General features: G+C 46.5%; 1 protein-coding gene across 1 annotated transcript; it reads left to right on the top strand.

Annotated features, from left to right (window-relative positions):
• Positions 1 to 1,933: 1,933 nt before the first annotated feature.
• Positions 1,934 to 14,243, top strand: IDS (iduronate 2-sulfatase). The gene is made up of 9 exons (XM_024206107.3): positions 1,934 to 2,201; positions 3,422 to 3,558; positions 4,703 to 4,880; positions 5,980 to 6,068; positions 7,979 to 8,179; positions 9,704 to 9,874; positions 10,552 to 10,678; positions 12,353 to 12,526; positions 13,613 to 14,243. The coding sequence occupies exons 1-9, from the start codon at positions 2,072 to 2,074 to the stop codon at positions 14,116 to 14,118; spliced, it is 1,713 nt and encodes a 570-aa protein (XP_024061875.2). The 5' UTR covers positions 1,934 to 2,071; the 3' UTR covers positions 14,119 to 14,243.
• Positions 14,244 to 20,648: the final 6,405 nt, after the last annotated feature.

Genomic DNA, 20,648 nt, shown 5'->3' with positions numbered 1-20,648 from the left:
TCGAACCCGGAAGTTCGATTGCCAGCCGCCAAACTACCGCGTAAGTGTAGCCAAGCCCTTAGAGAGAGATTAATGAGCTAAGGCTGTAGAGCCGACTAACAGTCATATGACTTTTAGCTCAGGCAGTAGAAGCTCATGCATTTAGCTCCAGAGGTCCCAGGTTTGACCCCAACGACCAGGGTCTGTTGGTGTTACAATAACTCCTGGCAAGGAGGTTTTACTAAACCAAACAATCCTCTGGCTGGTCTTGGCTGTGTCTATTTGAGAGACAGAAAGAGACCTGGACTGAAACTATTTATCCAAGTCTCTCAAAGATAAACTAGCACCCAGCTCCAAACTATCCCAGGCTTTGCTGCTGCTTTACCAAAGGCATAATTCTATTTAGAATCATAGAATCTCAGGGTTGGAAGGTCATCTTCCAACCCTGAAGGGTTGGACTAGAATCTCAGGAGGTCATCTAGTCCAACCCCCTGCTCAAAGCAGGACCAATCCCCAGACAGATTTTTACCCCAGTTCCCTAAATGGCCCCCTCAAGGATTGAACTCACAACCCTGGGTTTAGCAGGCCAATGCTCAAACCACTGAGCTATCCCCCACCCCATAAATAAATTAATGGAGATATCCTATCACCTAGAACTGGAAGGGACCTTGAAAGGTCATCGAGTCCAGCCCCCTACCCCAGATTCCTAAGTGACCTCCTCAAGGATTGAACTCACAACCCTAGGCTTAGCAGGCCAATGCTCAAACCACTGAGCTATCCCTCCCCTTCAAGCTGAGTTGTTAGAAATTATTTGTATTTATTGGTGATGGGTTGTATTCTGACTACCTCAGACTATTTTATTGTGTGTGGTATTCTAAGCTAATAACCCCCCAGTAAAATATTTCAACCAGGATTGTAAAGCAAAAGTAAATACTAAGTGCATGTGATCATATCTCTCCTTATGACTCATTAGTGACTTCAGCAAACTACTGCTCCTTTACTTCAGGTGGTAAAGGGCTGTATTGGTGGAGCTGCAGGTCCTGGTTTCAGGCTCTGGTGATGGACCATGGTGGTATCTGTATGTGCCTGGCTGCTGCAGTTTTACACAGGAACACACTATCAATCAGGCCAGTGGAGATAAGAATACGAGGCCTGGCCAAACAATAACTCAGGGTCACTTTGGTCCCAGTGCAGGAGGATATGGAAACATGGTCTTGAGTGCCTTTCATGGAGGGAGAGGATGAGATAATAGGGCTTTGTCAGGGCTGGATTTACACCTTACGTGCCCCTAGGCACAGCATCTTCAGTGTCCTTCCACCCCGCCTACAGCTGACCTTCATGTTTTCCATAAAAAATGAAACTTTTAGTCACTTTTAGGCGCCCCTAGAAGACCACTGCCCCAAGGCACATGCCTACTCTGACTAATTGGAAATGCGGCCCTGGGCCTTGTATACTTCCCTCTCCTGTTCCATTGCCAGAGGGTTGAGAAAGACATTGCCAAGGCTAGCCCAGGACCCCCAACCGCCTGTAGTTGCAACTGGCAGCTTCTGTCCAAGGCCAGCCTGAAGATCAAGGTTAGTAGCAGACTGGCCAGAGGTGTGCCCTTAGCAGACATGGAGAAAGCAAAGGTCCCTGCCCTCTCCAGTAAGGCTCACAAGGGGCTTGATCCTGAGTGGTACTGAGCCACTGGGGCCAGCTGCAGGCGTAGCCCAGACCCCTAACTTCCCCAGTGCTGGAGGAGATTGGATCTAGCTGATCCCCAGTGACAAGTGCTGGGGTTGGGGTTCCCCATCTGAGTGGGGGGGGGTATCCCTGAGCTGCACCTGGCCAGCCCCTGCTCTCCGTCCCCCCGCCCGGGGAGCCCTCTAGTGCCTCCCCCCTGGGGGAGGGCGGACCCCGGCCACGCCCAGCGGGTTCTCCGCCCACCCCCGGCTCTCCCCGCCCCGGGGAAGGGCAGAGGGGAGCCCCGCGCGCCCCTATCCCGGGCGGAGCGCAGGCCGCACGCAGCAGGGCTCAGCGGGCGCGGAGCTCTCCGCACAGCGCGGCGCGGCGCGTCCTTTCGCTGCTGCTGCGTGGCTGGGCGGACCGGGAAATGCGGGCGGCTTCCCCCTGCCGCTGCCCGGCCTCTTGGCCCTGGCTGCTCGGGGTTTGCTGCGCCGGGATCCTGCTGGCCTCGGGGACCGCTGGAGCCGGGCCGAGGGAACCGGTCCCTCCGCCCAGAGGTGCCGCTGGGACCCGGGGGAGGCGGCCTGGGAGCTGCGGTGGGGTGGGTGCGTGATGGGGGGGTCTGTGCTGGGACCGTGCTGTGGGATCCTGGGGGACTCCCCGGGCATGAGTGGGGCCTCTCCCCGGGCATCTGGGCCCCATGCCCGGTGTTTATTTACCCCACAGCAGGTGGGACACTGAGGCCCGGGGGGACTGGCCTTGGCTGCGGGAGGGGTGAGCAAGGGCTGTAACCCGCCCTCCCCTGGACCCTCTTGCCCAGCCCTTGTTAATCCCAGTGTGGACAAGGCAGCTGTAGTGTTCACCCTCGCTGGGAAACTCCCCGCAGGGTTTATCTTGCCCACTGTGCAGGTTAGAACTGCTTCGTCTTCACCAGGGGCCAACATCGGGGTTAAATACACCCGCTTCCTGGGCAGGCGCGGGCGGCCTCCGTGACTTGCCTGGGGAGTCTGGCAGTGAGTCCCCGGCTGGTGCCCTAACCTCTGGACCAGGTGACTGCTTGCGGGCCTGCCTGAGAGGATTTGTCTGCACTGAGCTTCCCAGCTGGGGTGGGCAGGGCTTCCTACTAGTAGCTGCCTGGATATTGTGCCACCGGGGGAGGCTCAGGTTAACCCCCTGAGCTCGGACCTGGGGGTAGGCTGGGTCCAAGCTCGGGGGGCTATCCCAGTGCCAACATGTCCACACCATTAGCAGAAATCCAGGCTGGGAGGCTGACTCCCAGCTGCAGTGTAGACTTACCAGTCAGGCTTGACACTGTCATCATTGGCTCATCTTTCTTTAAGCAGCGATACTACTCTGAGCAGGGTTGGATAACATGGTGACATCTTAATTTTGCTTGTGTAAAAGCGACTATGGGGTGTGAAACCCAGAAGCAGGCAAAATGTCTACTGGAAAATCTTTGCACTTGCTTAAATTGTAATCGTTCCCCTTTTATTTTGTAGGTTATTTCAACAAGTCTTTTATAAAGGTGCTCTCAGTTGCCTTAAATATTATTAATTCTGTTTATTGTGGTAGTTCCTTGGGGCCAGTTGAGAATGGGACCTTTGGATTCTTAAACAAGTTTTTGATGATAATCCTTTTAAATGTTGTTATCTTGATGTTTTAAATCGGGTTAAGGAGTTAAAATGAGGTATAGGGAAGTTCCAATAGGTATGCAGTTCTCAGATTAGCTTGTACTCATTGGTGCCAAAGTTAATGTCCTGTAACTCTCTCTTTATAGATGGCATGAATGTTCTCTTCATAGTAGCGGATGATCTGCGTCCCGCTTTGGGCTGTTACGGAGACAGCCTTGTAAAATCTCCAAACATTGACCAGCTTGCATCTCGAAGCGTTGTGTTCCAGAATGCCTATGCTCAAGTAAGTAACACAACTTAATTTAAAAATAGCAATTGTATTTCTGTAAAATACTTAATGGTTTGGGCACAGAAAGTGCTAGTGAAACCATTGAAATTGCCAGTTGCTGTATTTTAAAATATTTCAGGTAGTAAAGGGACAGCTGGGCTAAACTGTATTGTGTGTTTACCTTTGCTGGCATGAGGAAAGGAACGCAATGAAGACAGTTCTCCCTGCTATTAGCAGTAATGTTGTGGTACTCTAAATATTGTGTAACGTCAGCTCCTGGGTTTCACTATTAACAATGAGACACTATTTTTTTTAAAAAAAAAAAAGCCATGTTGCACAATACCAATTCTGTGCTTTCCACCCCAAATGTAGTCTTGTAAAAGCTTATTCTATATTTACCCTCTTCCCCGTTTTGTGAGCTTGATACGTTTATTCCAAATCCCTCATATTATCCAGATCATTCTTTGTAGGGGCAACTTCTAATCATCATTCTTAAGCTCAGGACTCCAAATCTTATTACTTCCCTTTTGCTGGGATGGCTGACTAGCACAGCATGTCTGCATTCTCAGCCCTGCCTTCACCAGGAAGCCAGAAACCAGGGCCCTGAATCTGACTAGGGAGTTTGGGATCTCAGGGGAGTTACTCTTGCCAGTATGAAACAGAACCTTCAGGCCTTTGGACTCTAACCTGGATCTCCCACTTGTATGTTCTTTGCATTATTGCTAAGACTGCCCAGATCGCCTGTACTCCTCACTTAATGTCAGCACAGTCCATCTGCCATTTTCATTCCAACTCTGTTACCAGTTTTCAAAAGCATGGTCTTTGTTTGATGTCACACAGTTTGTGTTACTAGCTGCCTAATCAAAGCTCTAGCCTGTTCTCAGGAGTCTGTTCGATTGAGATCCCAAGTGCAAGAAAATACACATGTAGCTTGACATCAGTTTGTGATGTGGGCGGTGGGCAAGAAGTGTCTGACTGATGCCCAAAGTAATGATCCCAGACATCTCAGCTGGGAGCTATGTTAAGCATTGTTGGCTGGATTTCACCAGCCCCTAAACATTTTGCCTAATGACACCAAAATCACTTGATTGCACTTCAGATATAAACTGAATATACTCTACTTTCCATTAAGCATTAATTTTCCTGTCTCTTGCTTTAGCAAGCTGTGTGTGCTCCAAGCAGAGTGTCATTTCTAACTGGACGCAGGCCTGACACCACACGGCTTTATGATTTCCACTCCTACTGGAGAGTACATGCAGGAAACTATTCCACAATACCCCAGTACTTCAAGGAGAATGGCTACACGACCATGTCCGTAGGAAAAGTGTTTCACCCTGGTATGGCTTGTAACAACACTTAGAATCTTCATTTAACATGTTACCACAAATGAATTGTGTAATTAGGGACAGGTTTTTTTGTTTTATATTAAATGACCTAAAATAATTGTCGTATGTCTGATGTAGAATAAAGTCCTTCTAGGCTGTCCTTGCTTTTGTATTAAACCATTACATTTTAAAGAGTTACATTTAAAAGTGGGGCGCTAGGTGCACAGCATCATTCAACCATGGGAATTGATCTGTTATAAATTTTCACATACTACTTAATGTCGAGTATGCTCTAACTTGTCTAGAATTTAGACACTGCTAAAGATGCACCTAGATATAACTAAATGCATGGTCATTCTCTCAGTCTTTGGACTTAGATTTCCACATGCTTCACTTTATACAGTATACCGCTTAACCACTTCAGTCTAACATCACCTTGTTGGGTGAAGAAGCATTGTATGTGTGAATAATACCCCCAGTTAAGCTGCATAGAAAATGAGTTCACTATTTAAACAACACTAAAGAGTTGAAAATACTATGTATAAATAAGAACGGCCATACTGGGTCAGACCAAAGTTCCATCTAGCCCAGTATCCTGTCTTCCGACAGTGGCCGATGCCAGGTGCCCCAGAGGAAATGAACTGAACAGGTAATCAAGTGATCCATTTCCTTTCGCCCGTTCCCAGCTTCTGGCAAACAGGATTTTTACAAGATTTTTCTGTGATATTCCTCTGTTGAAACTTGTTACCACTAAACTGTTTGTTGGACGTGTAGAATTTTAATGATTCTTAATTTTACTAACCATTTATATATACATATAAATACTGTCATTAGTCCTGATTATTTTGTACCCAGAGCTAAACTTGCTCAAGATGCTTGAGGTTTCCCTTTCCTCCTAGCCAGCTGTGTTTTAGGGACTGGTAGCTGGAGCAAATGTTTTGTCCTTTGTTTCTTGAATGCTTTTTTAGTCCCTTGAATTAGCTCATAAAATTAGTGGGCCTACTGGAACAAAACAAAACAAATTAACCATGTGTATCTTGTAGCTGAACTCTTAGTTGAGTGAGCTATAAGACCATTTCTAATATTCGTTTTGCTTACTCCTCCTTTCCAGGGATTTCATCCAATCATAGTGATGACTATCCGTACAGTTGGTCCATGCCACCTTTTCATCCCTCTGCTGAAAAATATGAAAACAGTAAGGTAAGCAGGCAGTTTGATTGCTTGTGAACCCAAATAAAGATGGGTGCAGGGTGTTTCAGGATATAAATATTATTACTGTCAGGTACAAGCTCTTGCTAATCTGAGTCAAACGTGTTAATTGGGAAGATACATTTCTATGATTCTGTAACCTAGTGGGTTAGAACTGTGGAGGAAAATCACTAGTCAAATACACTTCTCTTCACCTCCCTGACAAAAGGACTTGTCTCTTTGTACTGAAGTATGCTTATGCTCATTAAGAGCCCGATCCTGCAAATGCTTATGCTTGTGAGTAGTTCCCTTGAATTTGGTGGGATTACTGACACGTATAAGTGCTTGCGAGACTGGGGGCCTTAATTTGTATTGAGAGCCTTAAATCCTTTATCTCAAAACTATAGCTATCATCTCTTGCAAATTACCTAAGCCTCTTCTCTAGGTGGTAAAGTGCTGTCAGCTGGCTTGGCTGAATTTGAACCAACTCTACGCAATAAGAATCCCAAAGCCACTTGAGAGTGGAACTGATTAATGCATCTTTTAGGTTAGTAGATGGAGACCATTTAAAACCTGCTCAAGAAGCCAGCAAGCCACCAGTTGCACAACAATGTGGGTTCTGTTTACACTGTCAGTGGGTTTCAGATGGCATTTGTTAACTTAGGCACAAACTGTGGCCCCTGGTATAAGGATAACCCCTGTGCATGATCCTGAACCTTTGCGCATCCCAAATTAATTTGTGCTAAATTACAAAACTTGACCCTGCAAAGAGGGGATTAAGACAGCCATGTTTCGACAAGCCATGTAAAACCAGAGTTTCCGGTCTTATTCAGCTTTCCAGAGTGTTAGTTACAATAAGTGTGGTCCAAAGGAATCAATGTAATATTTTTGTCAGTACTGCGCTATATCTACACTACAATGCTTTAGCTGCGATTCTGTAGCATTGTAGTGTAGATGCTTCCTGTGTCAATGCTTCCTTTGACGTAGTTAACCCACCTCTCCGAGAGGGGTGGCTAGAATCGTTCCATTGACCTAGCTATGTCTCCACTGGGGGTTAGATAGTGCTATCTGCGGCGCTCAGGGCATGACATTTTTCACATTAATGTAGGTCAGTTAGTTTTTAAGACCATGCCTTAGTCAAGCACTTAGTCAACAGTTACCGTGCAATCATGGTATTTCATATACTGCAGTACTAGGAAGTCCCTACGTGAGACAAAATTCAGCCTTGGTATAACTTGGTTGTGAGGTTAACTGTTGAAAAATACTGACTTCAGTGGCAACTAGTGTTTGCATCAGCCACTCACATCTCTCCGCATACAGCATACATTTAGCATATGCTCTAAAGGCCACCTTCTCTTCTCAACCCTTACAACAGCCAATCTTTCTCTAGTGACTAAATATCAGCCACTGTTGGCACATACCGAGAAACTAGTGGGTCAGGTAATTGCTTCCAAGGTAGTTTTCCATGAGTCCTCAGAGTCAGAGGGAGCAAAAGGGAAGATTGATCACGTAACCAATTTCTAACCACTCACCAATGAGCCACAGAGCCTTGGTTTCCTGGGTTCTAGAACTTGGTATCCTGCATGTGACTGTCACACCTTCAAGCCAACTGTAGAGCTAGGATTCTGCTTATTGGATGCAAATAAAAGTTGCCTGTTTGTTTGGTGTATAGCTGAGCTCAGGAAAATGGCGCTGTTTTTTCCTCCGTGGTTTTGATCAGCTTACCTAGAACATGGCAAACCTTCTGTAGCATTAAGACCAGCCACTAATTTCCTGATCAGACTTTAATTCACCATCCTGTGTGGTGGCAGAGTGATCCCTCTGAGTAGAGTCAGACATGAATTGCTTTTGAAGCCTATGGGATGTGTGTGTTCATAGTTTGATAGAATTAAAGTCGATATTTCTTCTTTGTTTTCCTGAAGACGTGTAAAGGAAAAGATGGAGAGCTTCATGCCAACTTGGTTTGCCCAGTCGATGTGGCAGAAGTGCCCTTGGGTACCTTGCCAGATATACAGAGCACCGAAGAGGCCAGACGCTTATTGAACATCATGAAAACAAAGAACCGTAAATTCTTCCTGGCTGTCGGTTATCACAAACCACACATTCCCCTGAGGTATCCTCAGGTAAGGAAGGCTGGAGTAAAACCATCTCACTGGGTTTTATGGTGAATGAAACCTCGACCAAAGTTATTTAATGACCAGCACTAACCTTTTAAAAGTTACTTTCACAAGTATCTTATACAGTTACTGTAAAGCAAGATGAAAAATATCCTTGCATTGAAAAGCTGAGAGATGCTCGTAGCAGCCGTCACAGAAAAGTAACTCAGAGTCAAAGTACATATTCTTTTTAAATGTTTTAATCTAAGCAGTGTGTTCACAGAGCATTAAGTGCCAGACTAAAAACCCACCCTTACTCAGTGAGTTAGTATCCACTGAACATTATTGTGACTACTTGTGCAGTGAGGTATACTCTGTCTGAGGGTGGCAGAATGAGGCCCTAAATGATTTGCATCCTGATCTTCTTCCCCATTTATGTCAATGGCAAAAGTTCCACTGAGTTCCGAGGGAGCAGGATTGGGCCCTGTGTTTTTGAGAGGACTTCACTTTTTGACACATGCTGTAGGACTCTACCATATCTGAGATGAGTAGTCTGTGCCATGAGCCAAAGTTAGGTGCCATACACAACAGCTTGGTACAACGTTATCTTCTGCAAGGCTCCTGAATAGATGCTCTGTGCTAAAAGCATGAATTAGGTTGGTGCTTGCCAACATACCTTAACCAGCTACCACTGAGTACCCTTTACATTGGGAAATTCTTATTTTCTTAAAGGTGAACTGAAGGTGGTGGTGGTGGGGACACTGAAGGGGAACTTTATGATGTATAAAGAAGGCTTTGGAGGGGAACTTTCTGCTCTTTTTGTTTTAGCCTTTGAAATATCAGATCTTGTTTTGCTGGAGGTCTCATGGATTCTGAGCTTCCTCCGCCCTTAATTGATAGGCAAAGGGTTGAATCTTTAACGAAAGTGTTCCTTTTTACTAACTTTTTCTCGGGCATTGTGAGTTAGGAAGTATTAGCAAAGCCAGTGTTTTAAACAGTGGGAGTAAAAATCACTACCTCCCCCTTTAACTAATTGGGTTTCATGTGCGTGGTAAATCTGCCATGATCCAAATAGTTCTATGGGCATCTGTAGCCTTCCAAGAAAAGCAGGAGAGACAAGACCTGAATGTCTAAAGTAAGCAAGTTAAGCCAACAAACAACCACTTCTTGGAGGAATAAACCTTTCAGGCTTTTAAAAATAAACCCCAAAGAAGCTAGAAGAGGTACAAATCCTTGGTTTTTCTTTGCTCTGTGTTTCAGTTGATTCTCAGTGCTCTAAATGAGTGCTATGCTGCTGGGACGCCAGATAGCAAAATAAAGGTGGACTCTTGGCTATGGAAATCATAGGAAAAGTAGGATTGACATATAACATTGCAGTAATCCTGAGAACATTACACGACAGCAGTACAGTCTGTACCGTAAACACCTTGTTGCTGTTTGAAGTTTCAAGGTGCCCTTCACAGAAAATGGAGAAGGAATCCAACTTTATAACTGCAAACCTTAGTCTTGCTGTACCGAAATCTTAATACATGTTGGTGTTGTATCGTGAAGGAATTTCTCAAGCTGTACCCGCTGGAAAACATCACACTAGCCCCAGACCCTCGGGTACCTGAAGAACTGCCTGCTGTCGCATACAACCCCTGGACGGATATCCGACAAAGGGAGGACGTCCAGGCGTTAAACGTCAGCTTCCCTTATGGACCAATTCCAGAAGACTTCCAGGTAAGCAGCCTAAGTGTTGCTTTGAAATCAGACTTCCCTAGATCACAGTTAAGTGCAAGGTAGCACAAGGCTGCTGTTATTAACAGTGAAATGTTTCAAGGTGCGACCAGCAATTGACACCCTGGGGAGCTTACATGCCCTGCCTCACAGCTACCAGACCAGCCTTTGTTGCAGCTGAGTTGTGAGGTGGGTCAGACTAGCAGAGAGTAGGCTGAGGGTGAGTCTGCATGGTAGCGTGTAATACTCCTGCTCCCACTCTTGTTTCTGGGCTGCGAGTGCTGCAGGGGAGGTGAGTTCAGAACCTACCAGGAATGTTGTCGCCACCCTGGAGCAATCCATCTGCCGTTACTAGCTCTTCCTCTTTAAGGACCTCGGTTAGCCTTCCTTCTGGGAAGATGCTGACTCCCGTGGGGCATTGCCGGAGCAACAGAGTGCTGGCTGGGACTCCTAAGGAACAGCATTGACTGGCTCAGAGCTTCTTGCTTGAAAGAACTTGTAGGAAATATTTGGAATTTCCTAGTTGTTCCCTCTGTTACATTTAACTTGGGACATGAATTATTTGCGGACAGTTGGAAATAAAGCTTTTCAGTGAAAATACTGCAAGACGTTTTATTAGAGCAGAGTTAGCAAGTGTCTGTACAATTGAAGTGACTCTCCCTTTTTGGAATAACTTGCAGCGGCAGATTCGTCAGAGCTATTTTGCAGCAGTTTCTTACCTGGATACGCAGGTTGGCCTGCTACTGAATGCCTTGGATGATGTTGGGCTCTCGAATAACACAATTGTGATGTTTACTGCTGACCATGGTAAGCATTCAAATACTTCCATGGCTATATGCAAACAACTCTCTTCTGAACTGTGTAAGTTAATCCTGCCATATCAATCATTTTCATGTTTGCCCTATGCAGTTGTGCCCTATGTACCTGGCTTGTTGGCCTCTAGTTAATACACTTCTAACACATGCTTCCATGGTTGCGCAACGTCTTTGTCCCTGCAGGCAGTTCTCTCCTTAATCATGTGGAGGGTTTGCTGTTGAGAGGTGAGCCCTCTCACAGTTCAGGAGCCTGAACTTGCAGCATTCTCAGCGCTTCCTGCCCCAGGGAGTGACTCCTGCTAGAAGAGCGCTGCCTGGGGTAGCTTCCCCCATCACCATTTGTAGAAGCCCCATCTGCTGAAGTGGGCAGCAGACGTTCTCATTAACTGATCAACTGCCATTTCTTTCGCTTGTGCTTGCAGTTGCAAAATGTCTAAACCAACAACTCCGCAATACAGCTACAATCCATGTTTCAGGGATCTGGCACTCTCTAGCGGATAGCGCTGTGAATGCCATTTTCATTCAGGATGGGCGGGGAATGCCTCAAATATTTAGGGAGATTGAGAACTAATTAACTGTTTGTTTGAAACTTGCCGCTACACTGCTCTAGGCCAGATGACCTATTCTAAGGCCCTTCCTTAGGAGACTACTTTAGCTGGCTTAACTAGTTAGTGAGTTAGAGAATAGAAGCATTAACAGTGTTTTGTATTAAAATCACTGGATTAGATATGCTTCCTTATCTGCAGATGTGACTTGGAGTCATTCTTGTGTAGACTCAATTCTTCTTTCTCCCTTGCCCTGTCTCACTAAACTGAGCTATAGTTCCAGGACCTCAGTTTGCTGAGCAATCACAAAATAGTATTTCTCAAAACATTGAACATTGATGTTGGTTCTTTTTTAGAGCGTGCTTCCTTCTAGGGTGACCAGATGTCCCGATTTTATAGGGACAGTCCTGATTTTTGGGTCTTTTTCTTATATAGGTTCCTATTACCCCCTACTTCGTGTCCCGATTTTCACATTTGCTGTCTGGTCACCCTCCCCCCCCCCTTCTCCCCACCCCCTGCTGAGGCTGGTGGGTGAATATACCAGGAAAGAGGGGCACATGAGCCACTCACTCCCTCTTAGAGGATTGGGGCATTGTTGGGCAAGATTCCAAAGAGTTTTGATCTCACCTTGGTTCCTTAGGGATGATTTGACAACCTGGCTCCAACGGATGCTCAGTGACAGAGTAACATAGAGCTGTCAGCTATGTAAATCTTATGTGAATGCTTCAAGGAATTGATCTGGAGATGCATATGTGCAAAATGACATACCCCAATTCCTCCTTCATGATGCATTTTTAAGACCTGAATGCTGGCCCTAATTGGGGAACGGGGGGGCCGGGGCAGGCGTAGCTGCTTAGTTGGTAAAAGAGCATCATGGTGCAAGATTTTGTTGGTTCTTTAAACAACTTCCACTTTAGAGAAATCTCTCAGTACGGCTAAACACAGATTGATATTTACAAGCTAAAATAAATTTTAATAACTGAATAGTGCCTCAAGGACCATAGGGCCGAGGTCACTGCTGTTGGGAGCAGGTGAATCTGGCTGCTTGGTGGTTCATAACGGAAATGATCACTAAGCTAATAATCTAGTATTTTCTTTATATGATGTTTTGTATCCTCTAGGATGGTCTCTGGGTGAACATGGAGAATGGGCGAAATACAGCAATTTTGATGTCGCTACCCGAGTGCCACTGATGTTCTATGTACCAGGGAAGACGTCTTCCTTTGCTCGTCCAGGAGAGAGAGTCTTCCCCTACCTTGACCCCTTCACCCATGTGTCGGACTCTGTAGCTGCAGGTACGTTTTCAGCACTTGCATAAGCATGTGCAATTGCAATCCCATATCTTAACCGAACGATTATGCTTGCCATCGGCAGACAGGTCAGTGGGATTGAAAATTCTTAGGAGCAGCTTCCTGTTGCTGCCAGGGGGTTAAGCCTGAGTGCCGGTGCCCTGCGGTTAAAGGGTTTGCCCAGGTTTCCAACCTGCAGTACCGTACAGTATTGAACACGCAAAGGTTGACATCTAGTCTCTCAGCTCAGTGAGTAGGAAAGTCTGTGCAATCGTCAGTCCTCAGTGTGCCCTAAGTTCAGCATGTCCATGCTTTGTCACCTAAATACAGGAGGCAAGATATGTCTACAGCAGAAACCAATTTGGCACTTCTGTTCCGAGTGCAGACCGAGAGAGCAGTGGGAGTTGCTGGTCAAAATGTGTTTGCCCTGCAGATTTAAATAAAGCTTGCACAAATCTCTTCCGTCTAGTGTTTGGTTCTGGCTGGTGCCATCAGTCTTGGTCTTTGTGGCAGTGGTGCTCATGCAGAGCAAGACTTAAAATCATCTGTGAATACAGGCGTTTGCTTCAGCTAGATCTTCATTAGTGGAAACAGCTACAGGGCTGCATTAACAAAACGGAAGCTTTATTTTTATGTTGGCTAGAGGCCTAAAGAATATCTTTGACAGTGGCTTCAGCTGTCACTGCAGTAGCAGTTGGTTTGCAGTTGTGGTGAGGGCACCAAAAAGCAATGTTTTGGTAGAACTTGCCACAATCAAGCAATTAACATGATAATTTCTTTATCTTTTTTGAAGTGCCCCTCCTCAAAGGAGGAGATAGTACTTCCCAAGGCACTGGTTAAAATATTTGAGGAATAGAATAGCGAAAAACTAGTATTCTCCTTTTGATGTTAAGTTTGGTATAAACATCTACATGGACAGGTATCCTCTGAACTACAAGCCGCACTTTCTTAGATAGCCCCAGCGTTGTTGCCCTATGAACTAAATGCAAAGTGCAACCGATAAAGAGCTCCTCTGGTTAAATGTCTAAAAAGATCAGCATGTATCTCATGAGCCATGCTATTCTCTAACTTGTATTTTGATGCTTTCTCTAGGAAAAGCCAAAAAAATGGTTGAGCTTGTATCTCTCTTCTCAACGCTCGCTGAACTTGCAGGCCTGTGGGTTCCTCCGGTGTGCCCTGAGCCTTCATTTCATGTTGCGCTCTGCACCCAGGGGCCTAGTATTGTCCAGCATTTTAACTCCAATGAAGAGGAGGATGACTATGACATTGACTATGACCATGACTATGACATTGAAGATGACCATGAGGAGCCTATAGCTTTCAGCCAGTATCCACGACCTGCAGACACTCCTCAGTGGGACTCTGATAAACCAGAGCTGAAAGACATAAAAATAATGGGGTATTCCATGCGTACTGTTGACTATCGCTATACTGTGTGGGTTGGGTTTAATCCCAGTAACTTTAGTGCTAATTTGCAGGATGTCCATGCAGGAGAGCTGTACATGGTAGGAAGTGATCCCAATGAGGATCATAACATATATAACAGTAGTCTGCATGGGAACCTTGTCAGAAAGTTTCTTAGGTTCTTGAGGCGTTAGGTCTGGGGATGCTCCCTGTGTGTGCACTCTTGCTGCTGAAGTAATATGACACTTTCCTTTTTGTATAAACTTTGTGTTGTACACAAAGCAACTGGCTGAATTAAAATCCTGTTCGTACAAAAATAGTAGCTGTTGGTTTCGTCTTGTTACAGTGCGCTGGGGGCTTTAGCCTGACAGATTTCAGATTAGTTGGAGCAACAAATAGCTTCCATGTGCGTGCTTCTTAAAGGACTGTGCAGAGGTGGACAAGTATATACTCAGGTACTTACATGGTCCCTAACACTGCAGTGTCTGATAGCTTTCCCAGTGAAAAGGAAAAGCGTACTCCCTCTGCCAGATGGCGTAGCTTGAAAGATAGCAGAGTGTATAACTTGCTTGCGTATGTGCAAGTCTGCGCAGAGCGTATAATGTAAAACCTAAGTCAAAAATGGGTTTTGTAAGTAGTCTTGCCATTTTACTTATGGGGACGCTGAAGTGTAGATGTGACGGGGTGTGCCAGGCCCTTGGAGGCGCCTTGCTGGAGGCCTTGTGGTCCTACCACACTCCGCCCCAGAAAAGGAGCAGTGAAGGTGGGTCCTCCAGGCCTGCCTAGAAAGGCTGCAGGGAAGCAGCCAATCAGAGTGCAGCAGGCCCAATTAAAAGGAGATGCAGGGCTTGAGCAGAGCAGTTCCTGGCTGGGACCAGAAGGGATAGGATAGAGGTACTCTCCAGGCAAGGAGGCCTGTTAGAGACCTTATGCAAACAGGGAACCCAAGGGCTGTAACACCTAAGGTAACAGGTGAAGAGGATGGGAAGCTGCCCAGGGAATGTAGCAGCAATTAAAGAAAGCAGCAGGTGGCTGCCACTTGTAGGGTCCCTGGGTTGGGACCCGGAGTAGGGGGCAGGCCCGGGCTACCCCACCGGCCACTTGCGAAGGGGCCAAAGCCCTGAGAAGGGGACAAGTTTTGTTTTGGAGCCCAGAAAAGGGGCTAGAGTTTAAACAGGCCCAGAGACTGGGCGGAAGACCCCAGAGAAGACCATCATTTGTTGGACTGTTATCCCAGCAGGGGTTCCTTCATATGTTTACACTATGCATGGCTTAGCTGGAGGGCTGAGCCGCTGAAGACCCGCCTGATGAGGGCAACTGCCTATGGGGACCACCACGAGCAGAGAAAGTGAGAGGGCAGGTTTGCGCAACACCCCGACAGGTGGTGCTCATGGGAGGTGAGCGTGCACCATCATAACAGAGGTTAAGTGACTTACCCAAGGACATAGTGGCAGTTGGGAGTTATGGGGTCTGATCCCATCAACCTTAATGCTAACCTTTGACATGGTAATTCCCTAGAACTAAAAGGGGCAGGCAAGTGTATTTCACTCCAATTTAGCTTTTTTTTTAAACCTCTTTAATTTGCCTCTGTTAGCTATTTGAATTTCAAAATGTCTCCTTTTGAAAAAAAGTTCATGACATGTTTTAATATAATCTGACTTGTTCCTTTTGTACCATTATAATATTTTGTTTCCTGGCAATATGAGTGTGTTTGTACACCGCTTTATATGAAGAGCTGAATGGCTTTCTCCCTCCCACCCCCACATCTTTAATGACCATAGTAACTCCCTGGTAAAATTTTCAAAAGCTCCCCAGTCCCATTTTCAAAAGTGACATAGGTGCCAAATCCCATTGACTTTCTTTTCAATTTAGGCTCCTAAGATATTTAAGTGCTTATGAAAATGTTATCCCTCCACGAGTTCATTTTACTCTCTGTGTAGGTGCCTGGGTAGAAATGTTTCTGCGTGACTTGTGTGTTTTGGACACTGTATTTCATCCTGCTGGTCAAGGGTCAGTTGTGGCAACTGAAACTTCCTGTTCCTAGCACTGACCTGGCTTTACTGTGCTTCTTAGGGCAGGCTGAGCCTGTAGCAGTGCCAGCATCACTGGTGAGGCTTTGATTTGGGGATGTTGCCCTAGAATCATCCCATTGGGCAGAAGTAGGGTCATGACCCTCTGGTGGATACTCTTTCAAAGGGTAACAGTGAGATCTCAGAACATCCCTAGAGGGATGGGGGCATTGATTTGGAGGCTCAGTATCTCTGCACTGTTCCCTCTTCCCCTGTGCCAGTGCATCTCTCATAGGCACTCTTTTCTCGCAGCTGTTCCAAAATCTCCATAGGGAGTAGAATTAGACAAGTGCACCCATGTGCTAACTGTGTTCTTACCTTCCACGAGGAAGTCCTCACAGAGGAGGATATGGCAGAGCGCAGCCTAAGCCCTTTCCCTCAGCTCTGTCTTCCCATGCCTCCTCATCTGTAAATCCTAAAATCAGGCAGGGGGCTTGCACACAATGAGGGATGGGAGATAATGTCACATAGGCTCAACCACACTCCTCTTCATAGAAACTTCGCTGTTTTCCCACCCCAGGGGATTTTCAAGAGGTTATGAGCTGGCCTCACTGTCTCTTACTCTCTATTTATTTATTTATTTCTCTGTTCTTATTTATTTGTATTGCGGTAGCACCTGGGAACCCAAGTCATGGACCAGGAGCCCGTTGTGCAGATGCTGTACAAACAGAACAAACAGCCCTTGGGCAGATAAAGGCAATGGTGTTGTCTTGAGAGCTCCAATTGCATTGAGCCACACGGTTAGAAGGGACTGCAAGGGTTATCTAATCTAACTCCCTGCCAAGATGCTGGATTTGTTGCGTCTTAACCATCCAAGACAGAGGGCTATCCAGCCTCCTTTTGAAAACCTCCAGCGAAAGTGCTTCCACGACCTCCCTAGGTGTCTGTTGCATTGTCCTGTTCTTACAGCGAGGGAGTTTTTCCTGAGATTTAATCTAAATCAAAAAGAACAGGAGTACTTGTGGCACCTTAGAGACGAACAAATTTATTTCAGCGTAAGCTTTCAGCTCACTTCTTCAGATGCATAGAGTGAAACACACAGACAGAAGTGAGCTGTAGCCCACGAAAGCTTATGCTGAAATAAATTTTAGTCTCTACGGTGCCACAAGTACTCCTGTTCTTTTTGTGGATACAGACTAACACGGCTGTTGCTTTGAAACCAATCTAAATCAAGGCATTGCTGCCATGTTCAAAAATCCTCCTCTGACGAAGGCCTCAAGAAGCATTAGTCCAATGACTAAGTAACTATTTTTTGTTCTAAACGGAATCTCCTTCCCATTCTGTACACTCACACACTCTGCAAACTGCCTGAGGCGGCAGCGTTGTCAAGGTGCCGTCAACACTTTCCCAGGAAGTTCCCAGATCTCTGTCACAGCCCCCTCAAAAACGAACCACTCCCAGGTTTATAATGGGCAACGGCTTACACAATCACGGCCTGAGCTTTGCAGCTTTCTTCAAAGGAATTTTTGTGTTGTGCAGAACAACACAAAGGGCCTTGAGCAGCAGCTGCCCTGGGTCAGACTGATAGGTATGTTCTCATACTGGCAAATGGAATGAGGTCTGTGGTATTGGGAACTCATGTGTTTATCCCTCTGAGAGACACTACTCCACTGTGAGTTGTGGCTAAATCTGTCTGTAACAGCCAAACAATGCATTTCAGTCAGATTGTTAATGCGATGGCAGTTATTTGAATGATGTACTTCCAACAGGCAGCTCTGAAGCAGAGTCTGAACTTGTAAGATCCAGTTTAAATGTCCTAGGGTATTTGTTTTTATGCAGCTGCTCCCCAGTGAATGAAGGACCATTATCAAAAGATCGTGTAGTGCTAGATCCTACCACCCTGACTCTGTGAGTTATCTTGTTTGATAGCTACCGGCAGAAAAGTACCAGTCAACGTGAGTAAGGCTGGCTCATGCTGTGCTGAAGTGGTGTGCCTCATAGATTAATTGATTTAATTTTGGGGGAGAACCCACAGCTATAACTTTTATTTCACTGAAACTCTGTAGTGTGCTCACTCCTAATTATGTAGAAATACCACCATGAATTTGATTCTCCACTAGAAGACAGCCATTATTTAGTGACTCAACAAAACACAATTTGAAGAATAACATTTTATTAAACACTTATCAGTAGTAGTAATTTGCTCCATATTCTGCACAGCCTCTTCATAGTTGCTGTAGCTTCAGTCTCCTGTTCCTGAGGTAAAAATGTATTCTTTTCATATATGCATGTGGGCCTAGATTCTGTGCTGGTGTGAACTGAGGTGGCTACATTGACTTCAGCAGAACTCAGCCAGTTTCCACTAGCTGAGGATCTGGGCTCCAAGGAGAAACAGTTTAGTGCAGAATGGTACCACCTTTGAGTTGTCTGCCTGAGCTGTGGGTTCTGTTCTTCTGCAAGGCCATCTTGACCAAAGCATTTTCCTGGAGTGCTTGAGAGGTGGTCAGCTCTTAGAGTTCAGGCAGGTAACTGAGGAGCAAGTTTCCAACTATGCCTTGAAAATGCAGTGTAGGCATTTTAACTAAGTGACCTCACCTGCTGCTCCTAATGGCCCAGCTTGCAAAACTTTTTCAATTTTCTTTAAAACTCCTCCTCCACAGCATCAAACCAATAGCGGCTGTTAATCAATTTCACAAATGTGACCTCATAATTGATGGGAAACTTAGTTTAGGGGAAATTGCCATCTGATTGGCATTGCCAGAGGTGTTCATCTAAAGCTTCTGTTACTGAGGAAGGTTGGGAGAGGGCTGTTAGATGATTCCTGGTAGACCTTAAAAGAAATTTACATTGCTGCTTAAAAATCCCACCCAAGTAGCATCTTCCGGTAGCTGCCTCTTTCCTTTTTCCTTCTGGCTACAGGGAAGGAAGTCCTTTGTGGAAAGAGCAACTGCACAGGTTCAGCCAATTTTACTGCTGACTGGGCAGAGTCTGTATGACACCTCCCTGCTCCACACACAATCTCTCTTCCTGCAGCCCCCCCACCCATGAAATCTAGGCAGAAAGTGACTGTGGTGGTTTGGGCCCTTGCCTCCCCTTCTCATTAAGGGGCGCAGTCCCTCTGCCTAGCATCTCGATGTAGTGTCTCCATTCTACAGGCTTCCTCTTTCTTTCCCCCAAGGAGGAGTCGGGAGGAGACTGCGGTCTGAAGTAGCTAACTTTGCCGAGGGGTATGAAGTGAGGAGTGGCTCCTATCCTGGAGCCTCGCAGGGCAAATCAGCTGCTCTGGCATTCCCCAGAGTAGCCGTCATACCTGCCAACTACTCTTCCAATCTGCCCCTAGAAAGCAGAGCTGCTCCTTAGCTAGGCTTCCACTCTGGCGAGTGAGTCACACACTGGCCCTCCTAAGGCTGATATGGGGCAAGGTTGGTGGCTGGCAGAGGGGGCAGCTCCTCTGAGCTGTGGGACGACAGCTGCTTCCCTCCATCCTTGCAGGTCGCAAAGGAAGCTACTGGCTCAAATTGTCTTCTGCAGCTCCTCAGCCTAAAAGGATCTGCAGTGGTAGCAGCTGAGAAAGGACGGGAGCGGCACAGTCAGCTCATGGTGGGTGTGTATAAACCTACTCCTAGCACAGTGCCTTGGGGGAGAGGGATAGCTCAGTGGTTTGAGCATTGGCCTGCTAAACCCAGGGTTGTGAGTTCAATCCTTGAGGGGGCACTTAGGGATCTGGGGCAAAATCAGTACTTGGTCCTGCTAGTGAAGGCAGGGGGCTGGACTCGATGACCTTTCAAGGTCCCTTCCAGTTCTAGGAGATAGGACATCTCCATTAATAATAAAAAAGTTCCCCCAGCCTGGATCTCCTGTACCTGGAAAAGGGGAGGGGAGTGGTCCTGGGAGGAATGGAGAGACGGGAGATTCTTCCTGCCCCTCTTGTTCAACAGCAGCAGGCCCCAGGCTGTGCCATTGTGTTTCCATCTCAGCAGTGGATAGAAATATTTGCCTCCAAGCAGGACACAAGCAGGCGGTTTGGGTTCAATTCTTTCAGGTGCTGATAATTCTGTGAGATGCTGTGTTCTGTGAATACCCACGGCAGTGGGTAGGGATTGAGGGCTCTCAGCCCTTGCCTGCTTAAGCACTAGTGCCTTCCCAACGCTAGAGACCTGAGCTGTTTATAATTGAACTGGTGGCACTGAATGTATTTAAACACAAACCGTACTGTGCCTCTGCAATAGCTGGGTTGCTTTGCTTTGCCCTTTGTCGCTGTTAAGCGGTTGACGTCCCAGTGCCTTCTAGGTACCCATCTCACAATTCCCACCTCACGTCCCAGTCGAAGCAGTGCATTCTGGGAGATTTTGCAATGCTACTAATACAATATGTAGCAAAATAATAGTGGGTGAAGTAGCTGGACTAATTCAGTTGGTCACCACGCTGCGGCTAAAACAAATATTATGTCTGCCATCTTGATTGATACACTGAGGGTTGAACTGGGGAGCTCTACTGCTAAACCCATGAGCTCCCACAACTAAAGAGCCAGGGCCCATTGCCTGGGACTGTAAGACGCTCATATCCTCTGCAGGGCTGGCTCCAGGCACCAGCTTGGCAAGCAGGTGCTTGGGGCGGCCACTCTGGAGAGGGGCGGCAGGTCCAGCTATTCGGCGGCAATTCGGCGGACGGTCCCTCACTCCGGCTTGGAGCGAAGGACCTCCCGCTGAATTGCC

The sequence above is a fragment of the Terrapene carolina genome, unplaced genomic scaffold (assembly GCF_002925995.2).
Source record: "Terrapene carolina triunguis isolate 2854851 unplaced genomic scaffold, T_m_triunguis-2.0 Scaffold131, whole genome shotgun sequence".
Lineage (NCBI taxonomy): Eukaryota > Metazoa > Chordata > Testudines > Emydidae > Terrapene > Terrapene triunguis.
Note: the sequence above shows the minus strand (reverse complement) of the source record. Positions and strands in the feature narration are given on the sequence as shown.